This window comes from Camelina sativa, chromosome 16, assembly GCF_000633955.1.
Source record: "Camelina sativa cultivar DH55 chromosome 16, Cs, whole genome shotgun sequence".
NCBI lineage: Eukaryota > Viridiplantae > Streptophyta > Magnoliopsida > Brassicales > Brassicaceae > Camelina > Camelina sativa.
In genome coordinates, this window is record NC_025700.1 from 10,163,662 (window position 1) to 10,179,456 (window position 15,795).

A 15,795-nucleotide genomic window follows, 5' to 3' on the forward strand; every position below is an offset into this window, starting at 1 on the left:
TATGCTAAAAGAAAAATGTTCAAGAATTGCGGGTGCTGGTGCATCTCCTCCTACTCCAAAATAGAGTTTAGATTTTATAATCTATAGCTTTTTACTTTTCAAAATTTTTATAAGAATTTAGCTAATTCAACATGTTCAACTCCCAAAAAAAAATACAATGATATTATAATAGTATTTGAGAAGTTTTATCTTTTTTTAACAGTTGTTTAGTTATCCTTTAGTAGACATGAATACACAAACAATTTTCTTATGAAAACTATCGTAGAACCCAAACTTTGATCTCAACCATTGTTCCCCATCACATCAAAAGAGAGAAAGCCGACGGAAAAAGAAAACCGTAGTGCTTCCTTTTTAAAATGTTTAATTAATTACTTAATTAATTTGATTCGGTTTTAGATTAGGTTTACTTTAGTTTAGTGCTTTGTTAGTTAGTTAAAAACAGAACAGTACTAAACAAAAGTTACAAAACCAATGTTTGTAGGTAATTAGATGAAAATTCTTATTCTATGGAGAAATATATTTTGAACTATGGATTAAAAGAGATATACATGTTAAAAAATATTCTTACGGAGACATCTAATTTGAGTCAAAGTTTGAGCTCTATATTACTTATTACTTGATAATGTATAGTGTTATGAGAGAAATAGGTCGTCAACCTGAATTTTGACTTATTACTGTTGGACGAAAATGTACACTATATTAAAACTTTCAAAATGAAAAAAAGACATAAAGTCATGTTAGAATTAAACCAACACCCTTAATCTTCTACTAGATTTATATTTTTTTGTTATTAATGTGAAAACTGTTGAATATAATCATATTTATTCAATATTAAAAATATAAATCTATATAGATGTTACATTTATTTTATTAAGCGATATCTATTTTATACAATTTTTTAATTTTCACAATTGATTTAATCGTCGATTTGGTTTGGTTTGGTTTTGGGAAACCATTGAACCGGGTTACTTAAGTGGGATTTCGATGACATAAGGGTTTTGAGAGTATTTTGTGTCGCCGTTTGTTGTTTTTGAGAGAGAAAGAGGAGAAAACAGTTTCTAAAGGTTCTTGTGAGGGTTTGTGAGATTTCAAGGTGTTTTTGGTGAGATCTTGTTGTGGGAGTGAAGATCCAGGGCTAGGAACGTGTTAGAAGGTTGCTGGGAGTGTAGGATTTGTTGTTGTTGGTCTAAATTTTCCTGCAAAGAGGTGAGTGCATGACCATGGCTAGTCTAAGTCTTTGATTCCTTGTTCTTGCTTGTTTGTTGTTGTTTTGTGTGTTTTTCTTGCTGGAATGGGTTGCTACCGGTTCCTATGGACGTATATGGCTTGGGTTTTGAGTATTGAGCGATTTGGAGGAGGTTGGGAGCGAGATTCGACTCTCGGCTTCGAGCGGATCGCGGTTGCAGAGGGAGTGTCGATCGACACCAAGTGGTGTCGGTTGACACCAGCAAATCAGGCATCGATCGACACTGTGGGGTAGTGTCGGTCGACACCAAGGCCAGTGTCGGTCGACACTCGGCTGGTGTCGGTCGACACCTCCCTTCCAGCGAGATGATGTTTGTTTTCCTTGTTTGTATGACTTGCTTGTTGATTGTTTGGAACTTTGGAATCATTGTTGCTTGTGTGTATAGCCCAGTAGATGAGAGGATTGTCTCACTGAGTGTTTATCAAATACTCATGCATCTTAATTTGTGTTTGTGGTGCAGGTAAAGGCAAAGTGTGATCGTGGAATCAAGGCAATGAAGAGGAGGATGTTCTAGGGACTCGATTGGTTGTTGTCTGGCATAGTTAGGTTGCTAGAGTTGGGTCTTTAGAACTTGCTAGGTTGCCGGTTCCTTGTTTCATGTTGTTTGACATTGGAATGGTTATGTTGGATATTGGTTATTCTATTATTGAGTATTATTGGATATTGGTATTTGTTATTCCGCTATTGTTTGTGATTGTGGTTAGGTGGCTAGTGGCTATGAGACCATTAGTTGTAGTTTATTTATTTATTATTATTATTTTATTATTATTTATTATTTAAAAAAGAACGGGACAAGTCGTTTCAATTATATTATAATATAATTAAACATAATAATATACCTCAACTTTTAAAACATGAAATTATAATGTAACACCAAGAATTGAATAACCTCTTGATTTAAAAACCTTTAAATTTTTGTGTTTGTTTTTTTAAAATTTTTTTATTTTCTTTATCCTAATAATTGTAAATTTTGAAAGTAATAGTTGTTCCATTGAATATATGATAACTCTACTTTTCCCCTATTTTTAGTCTTTTACAAATATTTACATAATTATCATATGTTATGATAGAAAAATGAAAAATCTAGTCCTTTTATATTTATGTAATATCCATTCATATTTTAATTTGATATATTTTTTTGGTTGTATTTATTTTTTTCGTTTTGTTTTTGGTTTATATTTTAGTTTAAATTATTGTAAATTATTGTTTTTAATAATAATAAAAAATTACAAAAATGAGTTAATTAATTGATTTATTAACTTTATATTTTATGTTACTTTGATGATTTAGATTAATTTGTTAGAAATGAAAATAAGTAGTAATGAGGTGGAGGAAAAAGAAGAGATAAATATCAATAATATATATATATATATATGTGTGTGTATTTTCTCTTACATTTCCTTGTAAAATGTACCATTTAATTTATTTAGAAAATACTTAGGTTCACTCCCTTCCCTCTCAACCAATCAGAATATTCTATCTAATATTTTATTTTAAAAAATAAGTCATTAAATTAAAAAACAAAACAAATTAAGGAAACAAATTCTGTATACTTTTATTTAAGGAAAATTAAATATTGGTTTGGCTTAAAGATTATAGTTAAATAAGGTTATATATCGGTTTGAGTTTATAAATGAGAATTAGGGTTTAGGTTTTACAATTAAAACGAAACTGTATGTCGGTTTGGGTTTACAAATGAGGTGGTTAGAGTTTAGATTTTACAATTAGAACAAAATTATATGTCGGTTTGCGTTTACAAATGAGGTGGTTAGGGTTTAGACTCTACAATTAGAACGAAATTATATGTCGGTTTGGTTTTACAAATGAGATGGTTAGGGTTTAGATTTTACAATTAGAATGAAATTATATGTCGGTTTGGGTTCACAAATGAGATGGTTAGGGTTTAGATTTTTATAACTAGAACGAAATTATATGTCGGTTTGGGTTTGCAAATGAGATGGTTAGGGTTTAGATTTTACAATTAGAATGAAATTATATATAGGTTTGAGTTTATAAATAAGATGGTTAGGGTTTAAGTTTTATAATTAGAATGAAATAATATATCGGTTTGAGTTTATAAAAGAACGGTTTAAGTTTTTAATTTTATAATAATGTATACAGATTTTATTTTTTTTTATTTTTAAAGAGGTGAATGAAGAGGTTCACCCAAATATTGTTCAATTTATTTTGATCATCTCTTAGAAGAAACTCTCTCGTACACCATTACGAAGGCACCAATTGTGAACATTTTTTCCGATGCTGATAGAGTTGTTGCTTACTTCTTTGAGATAGTTCTACACAAGGGACTTTTTATGTCATTTTTAATTTATCTCCATTGTTTAATCTAATAAAGAGCATGGAGGTGATTTCCTTGAGCCACCTTCTTTGATATCCTTTGCTCACTATTCTGACCTTGAAGACGACAAAAGATGACAAGCTTTTTGCGCCTACTCTTTCAGTCTTGAGGCAAGATTGAAGAACAGCCAATTAACCCTAAACTTTCTCTCCCAAGCTCGAATATCGAGGCGCCGCTACCCCCAAAATTCTCCGACGCCGGTGGGGCTCTTGCTCGCCGGCGTCGAGGTATCTCGACTTTAGCTTCCGTTTTTTGCTTTCTTTGCTTCCTTAATTTTCTTGCTCAATCTATTTTTCCCCTTTTGAGTCTCCTTTTTCAATCTACGAAAACCCGCTTTAAGCAATCAGATCCAGTCATAGGCTCGCGCAACACCGAATACAGAGGTCAGAGGAGATTGACAAACTCCTCTCTCTGTAACCCCGACTCAGCCTCACTGCCAGTGGACATCAAGTCCCCTTGTCTTTCTAGTTATCGATCTGGAATGGTAATTGTCTCTACAATACTTTCTATCCCAACATCACCCGAGCCTTGGCAGGCAGAGACGGAGGCGGCGGTTGGTGAGAAAACCTTCAGAGAAGTGATTTTTCTCCGTTACTGGACTACCGCTTTGAATGCAAGTCACCCCCTGAGCTTGACAGATCTGTATTTGCTTTCACCGGAGAGGCAGAAGTTCTTTTCAATCTCCCCGGTCAGCCGCTGTGCGCATCAATTATCGCGGTCATTCACATCAACCTCACTTTGGTGGATGAGCACTAAATATGATATCGGCCTGATAGCTTTACAAAAGATCTTGCCCAACCTCCAAAAGCACAAGTTCTCTCTTTCTAACCCCTTGTTATTCTATCGACTTTGCCTAGCTTCTTTGGCTATCCTCTATGTTCAAAGACTGCATCAGAGAACCCATTTAGCTAAGTTGTTTTGGATGTAAAAAGGGTTTGTTTGAACTATGGTATTTTCTCAGCTTGTGAAATTGTCTGCTGGATCCCAAAACTGGATTTATCAAGGTTTACTTAAATCCCAACAACCATCCTCTTTTCTGAAGCTCAGGTCTGTTGTTTCCTTGTCCGTGTCTTGCCGATTAAAAACTTTGTGTGGAATTCTTGATCACGATATTCATGGCAGAGAGGATCCACCTGTTTTGTTGCGGCGTTACACTTTTGTTTTCCACCTGTTAGTAGCTTCATTGGTGAGCCTTACTGCTCCTAGTACCCTTCAACCATCCTCTCGTCCGAAGCCAAGGTCTGTTTTTTTTATCTATCAGTGTCTCATCGACTATATAATCTGTGTTGAATTCTTGATCACCATTTTCATGGCAGATAGGATCCACCTATTATGTTACGGCTCCACACTTTTTACTTGCGTATCCTGGTATTAGCTTCAATTGTGAACCTTTCATCTCCTAAGTTTTTGAAGTCCCTTGGTGTTTTAGTTCTGATTCAAATTACCGAGGCTGTGATTATGGTCTTAGATTTTTCTATACCATCAAGCACCCCCCCCCCCCCNCTAGCCACCTACTTCTAGCACCACCTTATCCCCCCAAATCCCTGCCATGGCACTGCTTCTGCTAGTGCTCCTCACTCCGGTGAGTTCTTTGGCTTTGTTTCTTCTACCAACAGCACAATATCTTTTGACCCTGACCTACTTGTCATTTCTCGACTTCATCGACAATGTCCAATTTTGCAACCTTGATCCCGCATGTCTTCAACTGCTCTTTAGCACTTGTTTCATAACTATCATGGATTCTTGCTTTATGCTTTCTTTATCTTTGTTCATGCTTATGACTTTGGGGAAAGTCTATATTTCTAACCTCTTAAATTTTGGATACTTTATCCCCTCCTTATAATGTTTTTATTTGAATGAATAAAATCATCCGTTTGTTCAAAAAAAAAAAAAAAAAAAAAAACTCTTCCAATCTTGAGATTTATAATACACATTTAAATAGATCTATCAGATCTTGAATCATTATCGGTAAAAGATTATTACTCTAATCTTTCTCGGGCACCCATCTTTTACCATAAAATATCACAATTATAGTTCTCTAATTTTTTTTTTTTAAATCGATACCATTGATATATATATATATATATATGTATATATAAGAAGAGTATCATTACATCAGTCCGAGCTGCAGAAATAAGTAAAGTACGACATTGTACAAAAGAAAGAGATTGCTGGATTAGCCTGGTTGGAATTTTGTAAACCAATGGTGGAGATATGTATCCTGAATATCCCTTCAGTGATTCGATGAGAGGATGTTCTTGTTGTCTTGTGTATCCTTGCATTCCTCTTCCATCCATATTGTATAAAGTAAGGCTTGGAACAATAGCTTGCATATTACATTAAGTTTCCTATTTGTGGTAGGATTTTTAATCCAAGTGAGAGAACCTAAGAAAGTTGTTGAGGACGGTGGCCAAGGTGAGTAAAGAAATCAAGCCATAGAGCTTTGGAGTAGGAGCACTGGAAGAACAGGTGGCCCCTTGACTCGTCCCTTGTAAGACAGAGAAGGCAAGAAGTCGGTACCTGCAAGTTCCAACGGCTCATGCGGTCCCTTGTAGTGAGTCTGTCAGACACTGTAAGCCAAATCAGAAAAGCCATTTTTGGTATCCTTTCCTTGAACCAAATATGTGAGTGCCAGTTGACTTTAGGGCCTGAAGGATGAAGATGATTCCAAGTTCTCGACGAAGAGAAAGTACCTTGCGACTGGTCTGAGGCAAGTCTCCAACTGAAGTTGTCATTTCCTTCTGCCGCTGATGGTGAGGTGTGATCCTCTAGACAGCTTCGCAGGAGTTGAACACGAGAGTTTCTGCCTCTTGGAAGAAGCCACTGACCATTCGATGCAGCCTTATAAACTCGTGCTAAGTTACCAATGCTGGTAATTCGAGGTCCACCATCTCCAATAACCTCAATTAGTGGACCTAAGCCTGTCCAGTTATCATGTCAGAATAAAGTATCTAAAATTTGCTGTTGGAGTGCTACGATTATTAAACTTTTGGTGTTACTGATGATCCGACTGGTAACCACCGATTCAGTTTTGTTTTCTTTCTATCAAAATAAGTGCCAAAGTCCAAAATTTGTTTTTCTTTCCACACGAAAATTATATATTTGACTCACTTCAAATGTCGATACTTGTAAACCGGTTTGAGGCATAACCGACTCCAAGCAAAAACAACCATAATCTCTAATTTACTACTTTATCCTAAACAATCACAGGAAAAAAAATCTCCCTCCAAATATATATTTTCTCCACAGTGTCTTTTTTTTTTTTATCGTCTTCTTCCCCCAAATGTTCACCACATAAACCCTAGCGATCGATTTCCACCATCATCCTTCAATTCGATCATGGCGACCTTACTTGAATTAACTCCGCTTCAATGGAATCAACCTCTTCCATCATCATACATGCAAAAGCCTCGTAATCGCAGCAGTGTTCTTCTCTACTCCAAACCTCAACGGAGATCAAACTCGATTCGTTTCCAAATCTCCGTCAAATACAAACAGTCGACGAGTTCGGACTCAGATTCGAGATCCGGTTCGAATCCGTTTGAACAGATCGTGGTTCAGGTCAAGAAAGCTTTAGATTCTTTGAAGAAACCAGCTATAGCTGCGGTTTTGCTTGGTTTGCTTTTGTTCTATGATCCTAATACGGCTTTAGCTGCGTCTGGTGGTAGAATTGGTGGTAACTCTTTCTCCTCGAGGTCTCGGAGCTCTTCTTCGCAATCGTATTCTGTGCCGAGAACATCGAATCCGAGCTTTTCGTATTCCGCTCGGACCGCTCCGTACTATGGTCCGTCACCGTTCGGTGGGGGTTTTATGGGTCCGGCGGTTGGTTTTGGGTTTGGTGGGTTTTCGAGCTTTTCTTTGATTCTGGTTGGTTTCGCTGCGTTTGTTTTGGTCTCTGGGTTCCTCTCAGATCGGTCACAGGATGATAGCATTTTAACTGATACTCAGAAAACTAGCGTCATTAAGCTACAGGTGAATCATTTATCCTTAGAAGTTACGATTTCTCTCTATAGCTCTTGTATATTCTTCTATGAATGCTATTTATTCGTTGGTATAGCTTAACTATGAGGTAGATTGAGAATGTGCTCTTATAGAACTATAGAAGTTACTATGTCTCCATACCTTTGTTATATTCTCTGAATGCTATTTATTCATTGGTATAGCTAACCATATGGTAAGAAATCATGAGAATGAGAATGTGCTCCTATAGAACTATAAGTTTTAATTTCTTTGTTATAAAATATATGAATGTTATTTGTTGCTATAGCCACATACGGTAAGAAGATGAGATTGAGGATTTGCTTCTGTCTTAGGTGGGGTTGTTGGGTTTGGGGAGGACACTACAACAAGATTTTAATCGTCTTGCTGAAAGTGCAGATACATCCACACCAGAGGGTCTGAGCTATGTTTTAACCGGTAACTTATTCTGCGATTTATCTTGTCTGTTTTACTCCATTATATGTGAACAATGTTTAAGACGTTTCCTTTTGTTTCTAGAATGCAGATTTTGTAGGTGTTTTTTTCGCAGCTTTAATCTTATTTACTTGTGGCGCTATCTTGTTTTTGTGTATTGCTGCCGAATTTGTTCTTGAACTCTGATGAAATGAAAACCTAGGAGATAGATTCATCAATTAGAAATAGCTCGTTTAAAGCTAATTTGGCTTTAGCAAAATATTTGGAATTTATTATTTTTTGGTTTTGTGATATACTGACCTGAATAACATATTGCTTGCATACCAAAACGGCGAAACCTTTATTTCAGGATTCAGGTTCAGTATTGTGTTCTCAGTTAAGATAGTTTTAGGAATTACGAATCGTTCTAACCTGCTTGGTTTTGCATCATTGATGCTTCTCTTTTCACTTGTAATCTGTGTGGTTCTGCTGTATTTCATGCAACTCGGTTTTCTGTGTTTTACAGAGGCAACGCTGGCGTTGCTGAGGCACCCTGACTATTGCATCTCCTGTTATTCATCAGTAAGTCTACTGAGTCTTTCCGGAGTGATGTGCATGCTCTTGTATTCACCATATTATCCTGGTTCATTCATTACATGGGCTAGTAATTCTAGGATCATTCAGTGATCAGTCATAGATTCAAAAGAGAACCTAAGTCCTAACCACTTTGTCTGTATCATGTACTTTCAGGTGGATGTGAAGCCGAGTATAGAAAAGGGAGAAAAGCGATTTAATCAACTCTCAATTGAAGAACGGGGAAAATTTGATGAAGAGACACTTGTAAACGTGAATAGCATAAAGAGACAAAGCTCAAAGATTCGGAAAGCTAGCGGTTTCAGCAATGAATATATTGTGGTAAACTTATTCAAACTCTGAGTTGAACATTTAGTGGGATAGGGAAACACAGTGAAACCGAGTCTAGAAGGCTATTCCCCAAAAAGATAGTGCATGTGTTTTCTTACAATATTTTAGGTTGTTGCACTTTGGTTTGGTAATTGTTTGACCGGAAGTTTTGTAACATGTTCAGGTAACCATCTTGGTGGCTGCAGAGGGTATACATAAACTGCCGCCAATTAATGGAACTATAGATCTGAAGGAAGCCTTACAGAAACTCGGGTCGATACCAAGAAACAAAATGATGGTAAGAGATTTTGTATCCGTAAGTTGTCTTACTCATGGGAAAGGTTTAGTAATGAATGAAAGATGTAAAACCAAAATGTTGCAGGCAGTAGAAGTACTGTGGACACCGCAGAACGAGGCTGACGCTTTGTCAGAAAGGGAACTACTTGAAGATTACCCACTTTTGAGGCCTTTGTAAAATTTCCTCGTAAAACCAAATAGAACCAATCTCTTGTTAGATGTTACTCTCTGTAAAGTGTAAACACACCATCTATGACCGGTTACAGAAACAGGCAATGAAGGCAATTAAGAATCTAAGCGACAGAGTTCATAATCACTCTCGGCTTTTGTAAAGTCAAATCTAAACATCTTGTATAAAGACTATAATCTACCTAAGCCAAATCTATATATTTGTCACATGTAGACTGCTATTTTTCCTATTTTTAACTATAATGAGATGAAACAAAATACATCCCACATAATCTATTGGTTAAAGTCTTAAAGAATTCATAATAATACTCAACATATAAAGGTCATGTTCGGTTCGTAGTCGCTGCGATACATTTAAGCGACTCAAAATTACACGTTAAAACAAACAAGAAAAACGGTGGAGATTAAAAAAGGTGTCGCAGCGACTATTTTGGCCTTGTTCGGAAGCATGTCGCAGCGACAGCAGCTGGCGACTGAATTTTTTTTTTTTTCTTTTCCTTACATGCTAGTTTTGTAATTATGAGTATTTTAAGGATTATAATTATAATTTAGAAAATACCAACAAAAATATAAGACTTTTACGCCGGAGAAAAAGACATAAGTTACAGATCTGAAAATCTCTTGGTGGCTTTTAAAATCTAGCGACGGTGTCGCTGTTTATTCCAGCGATTCCAAAATCTTCAAAATCAAATTGCGCGACAGAAATTAAAGGGAGATTAAAAGCAGATGAAGAGCAGATGAAGGAGAAATAAAGACAAAAATTCTGTCTCCAGTCGCTGTTGCTGCGACCCTCTCCCGAACATGGCTTTTCTCCGGTGTTACCGGTGTCGCTGAAAAATAGAACGACAGTAAAACTTATAAAAAAGAGTAGCTGCGACTACTTTATAAAATTGTTGTTGTTGGTCTCCACAAGCTTGCATATCTAGTTACGTGTATTTTTATGTCGCTGATCGCCAAAGCAGCGACCATGAAAAGAACCTGGCCAAAATCATCTCCAAAAACAAATAGGGGATATGCAAACAAATCTGTAAATGTGAGGACATGTCGTAATTACACCATCTAAAGCATTTACATATCCAATCATAAAAAAAAAAAAGGAGACAATTAAATAAACTCGATAAGTACTTTCTAAAAAGGTAGCTTATATTTGCACCAAGCCGGACATGTATATTCTCCGAGGCAAGAAACATGCACGCAACATATTTATTACGTTATCGAACCAAGACCACCATTTAACCCAAACCAATAAGGAAAAACAAAAAACTTCAAATTTCACAACAAAAGAAAAAAAAAAAAAAAAAAAAGACTTTTTTCAAAATTCAGATCTCAAGGCAAGGATGATCGAAACGGTATTGACGAGCAAAACTCTCATCGGATTCATCTCCGATACAAAACCATTCGAATCAATCACCGACGACTATTTCCGGATTCTAGATCTAGACGAAAGCGGAACATTGTCTCCATCGGAGCTCCGGAAAGGTCTGAACCACGTGGTGGCTGTTGAATCCGAAGTCGCGTCCGGGGAAGAGACGGATCACGTGTACAACGCGATATTCGAGAGGTTTGGTGAAGATCTGGTTCCGGAGAAGTTTAGGGATTTGGTTGCGGAGATACTGACGGCGATGGCGAGAGGAATCGGAAACTCGCCGGTAGTTATGGTTGTGCACAACGACGGGTTGATTATGAAAGCTGTTCATCATGAATCTGAACAACAACAAGGCAAGTGATGTTGATGTTGATGATGAGAATTTTATTTGGGTCCTGATTTGATTTTTTTTTTTTTATTTATTAAATATAATTTGGTGGTTTATGTAATGTGTTTTTGATTTTGAATTAATTCGAACTTTTAAACAATTTGTTGATTGTTTAAAGATAACATTGTAATTTCTTCGGAAAATCGTTTTGCATTTCTGAGTTTTTTTTTTTTTAAATTGGATTAGCATCTTTTGTTGGTCTTGTTATTGAATCCATCTCCAAAATTATTGGTTTTTGTTTTCGTCACAGGTACCGAGTGGAATGAATCAAAATAATAGTTTCTATGTGGCTATTAGTGTGTTAGATTCATTTTGGTTAAAACCACATTTTTAAACCAAAACTACATGTGGAAACAAGACACTTGTCATAGTCACCTTTCATAACGAAGTCTTATTACATTTGAGGACAGCTTTCCTTTGTCAATTGTTGATTCCATATTCTAACACGAAAAATGCCAATATAACCAAAAAATGTGACTGACACCTACTTAGGCATCATGAAAACCCTAGTTTAAGTCGATCGACATTCGCTAGAGTCCTCAATCCGTCCTCATATTGGTGTGGATTGTCACCCGCCAAGCATCATTTTCTCAAAGCTCCAAGTCAAATCTCCTCCTCTAGCCGCACCAAGCTCAACCAAGGTTCACACATAAGTCTTACAAGGCCACAAGAACCACGAAATAACGGAAAGAAGCAAAGAAATTTATCACACAATTCATAGAACACAAAATCAGAGAATCTCAAGCTTAGATAAGCTATGGTCATGCACTTACCTCTTTCAAAGGAAGTTTCTAACCAAATAATGACGAAAATTTACCGAAACCACAAAGTTGGTTCGCATATGTTACATAATTGCAATCTATTTTTGTTTAAGTTAAATAGAAAACATTCGCATATGTTACATAATTGCAATCTATTTTTGTTTAAGTTAAATAGAAAACATTGTTTTCATTTATTTATATTAATATTTCAATGGATCCATTTGCAAGTATTTTTTAAAAACTACTAAACATATATTTTTATAAGAATGAATTTTTGTAAAGGATTATTGAACTAAAGGTTTATGGAATTTTTTCCAAAATTAAAGTTTTAAATTTTTAATAAAGTCATTTAGTTTGTCTCATCTCTTTATTATAAATATTTATTTATTTTTTCCACTCATAATTATATTTTATTTTACAAAAAAATAGATAAGTAACCATCATCTTGTGCAGAGAAAAATAAAGTAGTAAGTACATTCAAGAATGGATTAACTATATATATAATTGTCAAAATGTTTTACGACTTTAGGATTTTTTAATATAAAATATGTTTTTTATATAAAACAATAGTAGTTTGTATTATATATTCATTAACAATTCCCCCTCTATGAAACTAGATATATTCATTTTTATTAATGTATATTATAAGTGAGTTATAAATAAAATGTGTGATAAGTTTCTATTTAGTTATAATATAATTTGAGATTGATTGGTAATCTTCTTATTGATTGACTGAATAGTAATATGTCTAAAAGAAATAAGGTTATTATTTTGATAAATTTTGATTTATTATTGATTTTGGAAATATAAATATGTAAACATGTTCATTTATATAAATATGTTTGAGTTATGTTAAAAAATAAATAATAATAATTAAATGAATTCAAATATTTAATTGGAATGATTTAGCATTATGTCATTTTAAGAGTGGTCCTCAATTATTATTTTTAATATTTTTGAAATATATAATGTTTATAATATTTACTCATGTTTTTAGCATTTAAAACAAAAATGAAAGAAATTTAAATTGATAAAACAATGAAATCTAAAACCAAAACATAGAGTTTAAAATTATCAAATAAATAATTTTATATTTCTTTTAAATTAACACTTAACAGTATATGGTGATGTCATATGTCATCATATAAACATTTACAGAAATAAATATATTTAAATATATAATTATGTGGGAATAAACATAAGAAAATGCTTCAAATGTATAATTGTAGGCAACTAATAATTATATAATATTGAAATAAAAAAACAGAACTACATAAAATATGTGTTTTAAGTACATTAAATAATGTTTTAAAAGTACATATATCTATCATATGTTTATAGCATTAATTATTATTTATTTAATCGTAAAGATTTGTATCTATGCATATTTTGATTGTAATTTTTCTCAAAATAATTCAGTGAGATATGTGTAAGTTATACGAATGACAAAATCGGTAAATATTGTAGTCAAAGGGTAACCCACTAATTAAATGGACTGAAAAGCTCATTGAAAACGACAGGTCAACATGAAATTTCTGTTAATCAAATGTAAAAATACATTTCTCAATTAATATATAAGAAATTTTTAAAATATTTATTATTAAATAACTTAATAAATATAGTTGTCAAAAAAAACTTAATAAATATATATATTGAAAAAATCTTGGAATAAATAATTTATTAAAATGAAATGGTTCACGATATCACGGAGGTAAAATACCTAGTCTGCTTAGTTACAAAATAAAGTTCTATATCTAAACTTTAAATAGAAAGTAAGTAGTTGAGACCACATGTTAGTGAAAAGAAAAAAACCAAAATAAAGATGCATTCCAACAAGTCTTGTAGTTTTATTTTTTGGTATAAAGGCTAAAAGAGTGGCTGATTGTACACGTTGTGCACAAAGATTGAGACGGACAAGTGAGATAACAAAGTTTTTGAGTCACTTTGCGTCATATTTGCTCCTCTTTTTTTGTTTTGTTGGAGTAGTATTTAATGAGTTTGAAGACGTCCAACCGTCTAAGGACATCTGTACTCGAGTAACGGTGATCATTTCTCAAAAAAATAAATAAAAATTACTTTTTTAACAAATTTAATTTTTTATTTATTTTTTTAATATTTAAACTACATAATAAATGACATCTGTCTCATTTGTTGTGAGAAATACCGTTTCTCAAGTTTCTTCCTGAAGTATCGATTCTTTTTCTTTTTTCTTCTCTCTTCTTTTTATTATTTTTTTAATGAGAATATTTGGAAGAAAATCTCCCACTAAAGATGGTCTAAACCTTTCATTGAAATGTTGCTCGCTACTGAGAGTATTTTGTCATCACCAAGACGAATTGACTACTTTGAAGCATTCGTTGAATATATTTTTATAAAGAATACCAGTGGAAGTCTTATTGAGAGGGAAGAAGTTTCACTAATATATATGGAGGTAAAGTTCAAACACCAACGCTTGTGCATGTTGGTCTGTTTCTAAATATTTTTATTGGGGCTGATATAAAATTTATATATGGCTTTCGATATAGTTTTTGGACATGATTTCAGAAGGTAATAAGAATTTCAAAGTTGCAAAAGAGCATAGCTTGCTCTTTCTCCGGAGCCCGTTCCATTTGAAGAAGCATACCTATACTTGTGTATGTTGGTTTTTGCGGGTGGCTATAAGGTGCGAATATGAGATTGCCTCTTTGATTTCATTGGTTTAGAGAAGCGGCTCTCTCATTCTATGAGTTTTATCCCCTATCATACTCTCTAAGTGTTATCCCTTCATTCATTGCCTTGTTGGTTTTGAGTTTTAACTCTGCCTTTACATTTGAAGACATTATCTTAGGTATTCATGTTTGTAAAGGTGAAATTATTAAAAGGGTCCAAAAAAACAGCTCAAAACTGACAGGCATATCCGTCGGTTTGCCGTAAGAAATTTCTTTAACCGACAACAAAATGATGGATTCGTCGGAAACGGAGATTCTAAAAAATCTTCGTTATTACTGATGGATTAACAACAAAATTTCTATTTTTTATTAAATAAATAAATAAAAATTTTAAGAAATAAAAAAATATTATCTAACGATTAATTTCAAAATTATTTATTAAAATTTCATTAACATTCAAATTCAGAAAATTAAAATAATTAATGATTTTTTTTAAATACAAGGTATTTTCTAAATTCATTTATGCTTTTTCCCGTAATGATTTAAAAATCAGTAAATAAAATTTATTTTATATGCCTAGCAATGAATAAATAAATTAAACAAACCAAAATAAGTAAAATCCAATGTCAAAATTATTTTTATAATCTCTTATATATTATAAAAGATTATAAAACAATTGAGGGAGAACAACTTCTAGAGAAAGAACAATTGGGGCATCTTCAGCTCCCAAATTTATGTCTTGAAGAGCGCGCCGAATGTTATCCGCTATGATGAGAAGGATTAAGTATGGTCGAATTGAAAAAAAGAAAATAGAAAAATTGCAAGGAATTAGTGATGGATTTTGTGGTGACCCCCAAGACCTTTATAGATCCAAATCTGGGGGGGTTAGAAGAGATTTTAGCGCACAAAGGTTTGTGGATCGCTTCGTGGAGATAACTGCCGGAACGCGAAGAAAGAGAACCATGAAACCCACATCTCATGTGAAATATTTAAGGGGATTAATAACCGTTGCCGGAGTGGCGAGGACAAATCGGAGAAGAAATTGAGTAACTGCTCTAATCGCACTTTTTGTGGCCATCAGAGCACACACTTTACTTCTCTCTTTAAATAATAATAATAATAATAATAAAATATGATATTTAGTTTTTACTGTATTAATTATTTATATTTGGATTTAAAGTTGTAACAAATTTAGCTAAATTAAAGGGAGAAAAAATACGTGATGTTTTTTTTTTTTTTTTTTTTTTTT

At 33.7% G+C, this 15,795-nt stretch overlaps 2 protein-coding genes across 2 annotated transcripts; both read left to right on the forward strand.

Annotated features, from left to right (window-relative positions):
- LOC104750273 lies at positions 6,825-9,510 on the forward strand. Its single transcript, XM_010472044.2, has 6 exons — positions 6,825-7,574; positions 7,916-8,018; positions 8,521-8,576; positions 8,745-8,909; positions 9,082-9,195; positions 9,280-9,510. The coding sequence occupies exons 1-6, from the start codon at positions 6,942-6,944 to the stop codon at positions 9,370-9,372; spliced, it is 1,164 nt and encodes a 387-aa protein (XP_010470346.1). The 5' UTR covers positions 6,825-6,941; the 3' UTR covers positions 9,373-9,510.
- LOC104750274 lies at positions 9,984-11,183 on the forward strand. Its single transcript, XM_010472045.2, has one exon. It carries the CDS (start codon positions 10,547-10,549, stop codon positions 11,108-11,110), a length of 564 nt encoding a protein of 187 aa, XP_010470347.1. The 5' UTR covers positions 9,984-10,546; the 3' UTR covers positions 11,111-11,183.

Coding starts and splice junctions, on each gene's coding strand:
- LOC104750273 (XM_010472044.2), top strand. CDS start 6,942: ATGGCGACCTTACTTGAATTAACTCCGCTTCAATGGAATCAACCTCTT. Junction 8,019..8,520: donor TCTGAGCTATGTTTTAACCG/GTAACTTATTCT, acceptor TGTGTTTTACAG/AGGCAACGCTGGCGTTGCTG. Junction 8,577..8,744: donor GCATCTCCTGTTATTCATCA/GTAAGTCTACTG, acceptor ATGTACTTTCAG/GTGGATGTGAAGCCGAGTAT.
- LOC104750274 (XM_010472045.2), top strand. CDS start 10,547: ATGTATATTCTCCGAGGCAAGAAACATGCACGCAACATATTTATTACG.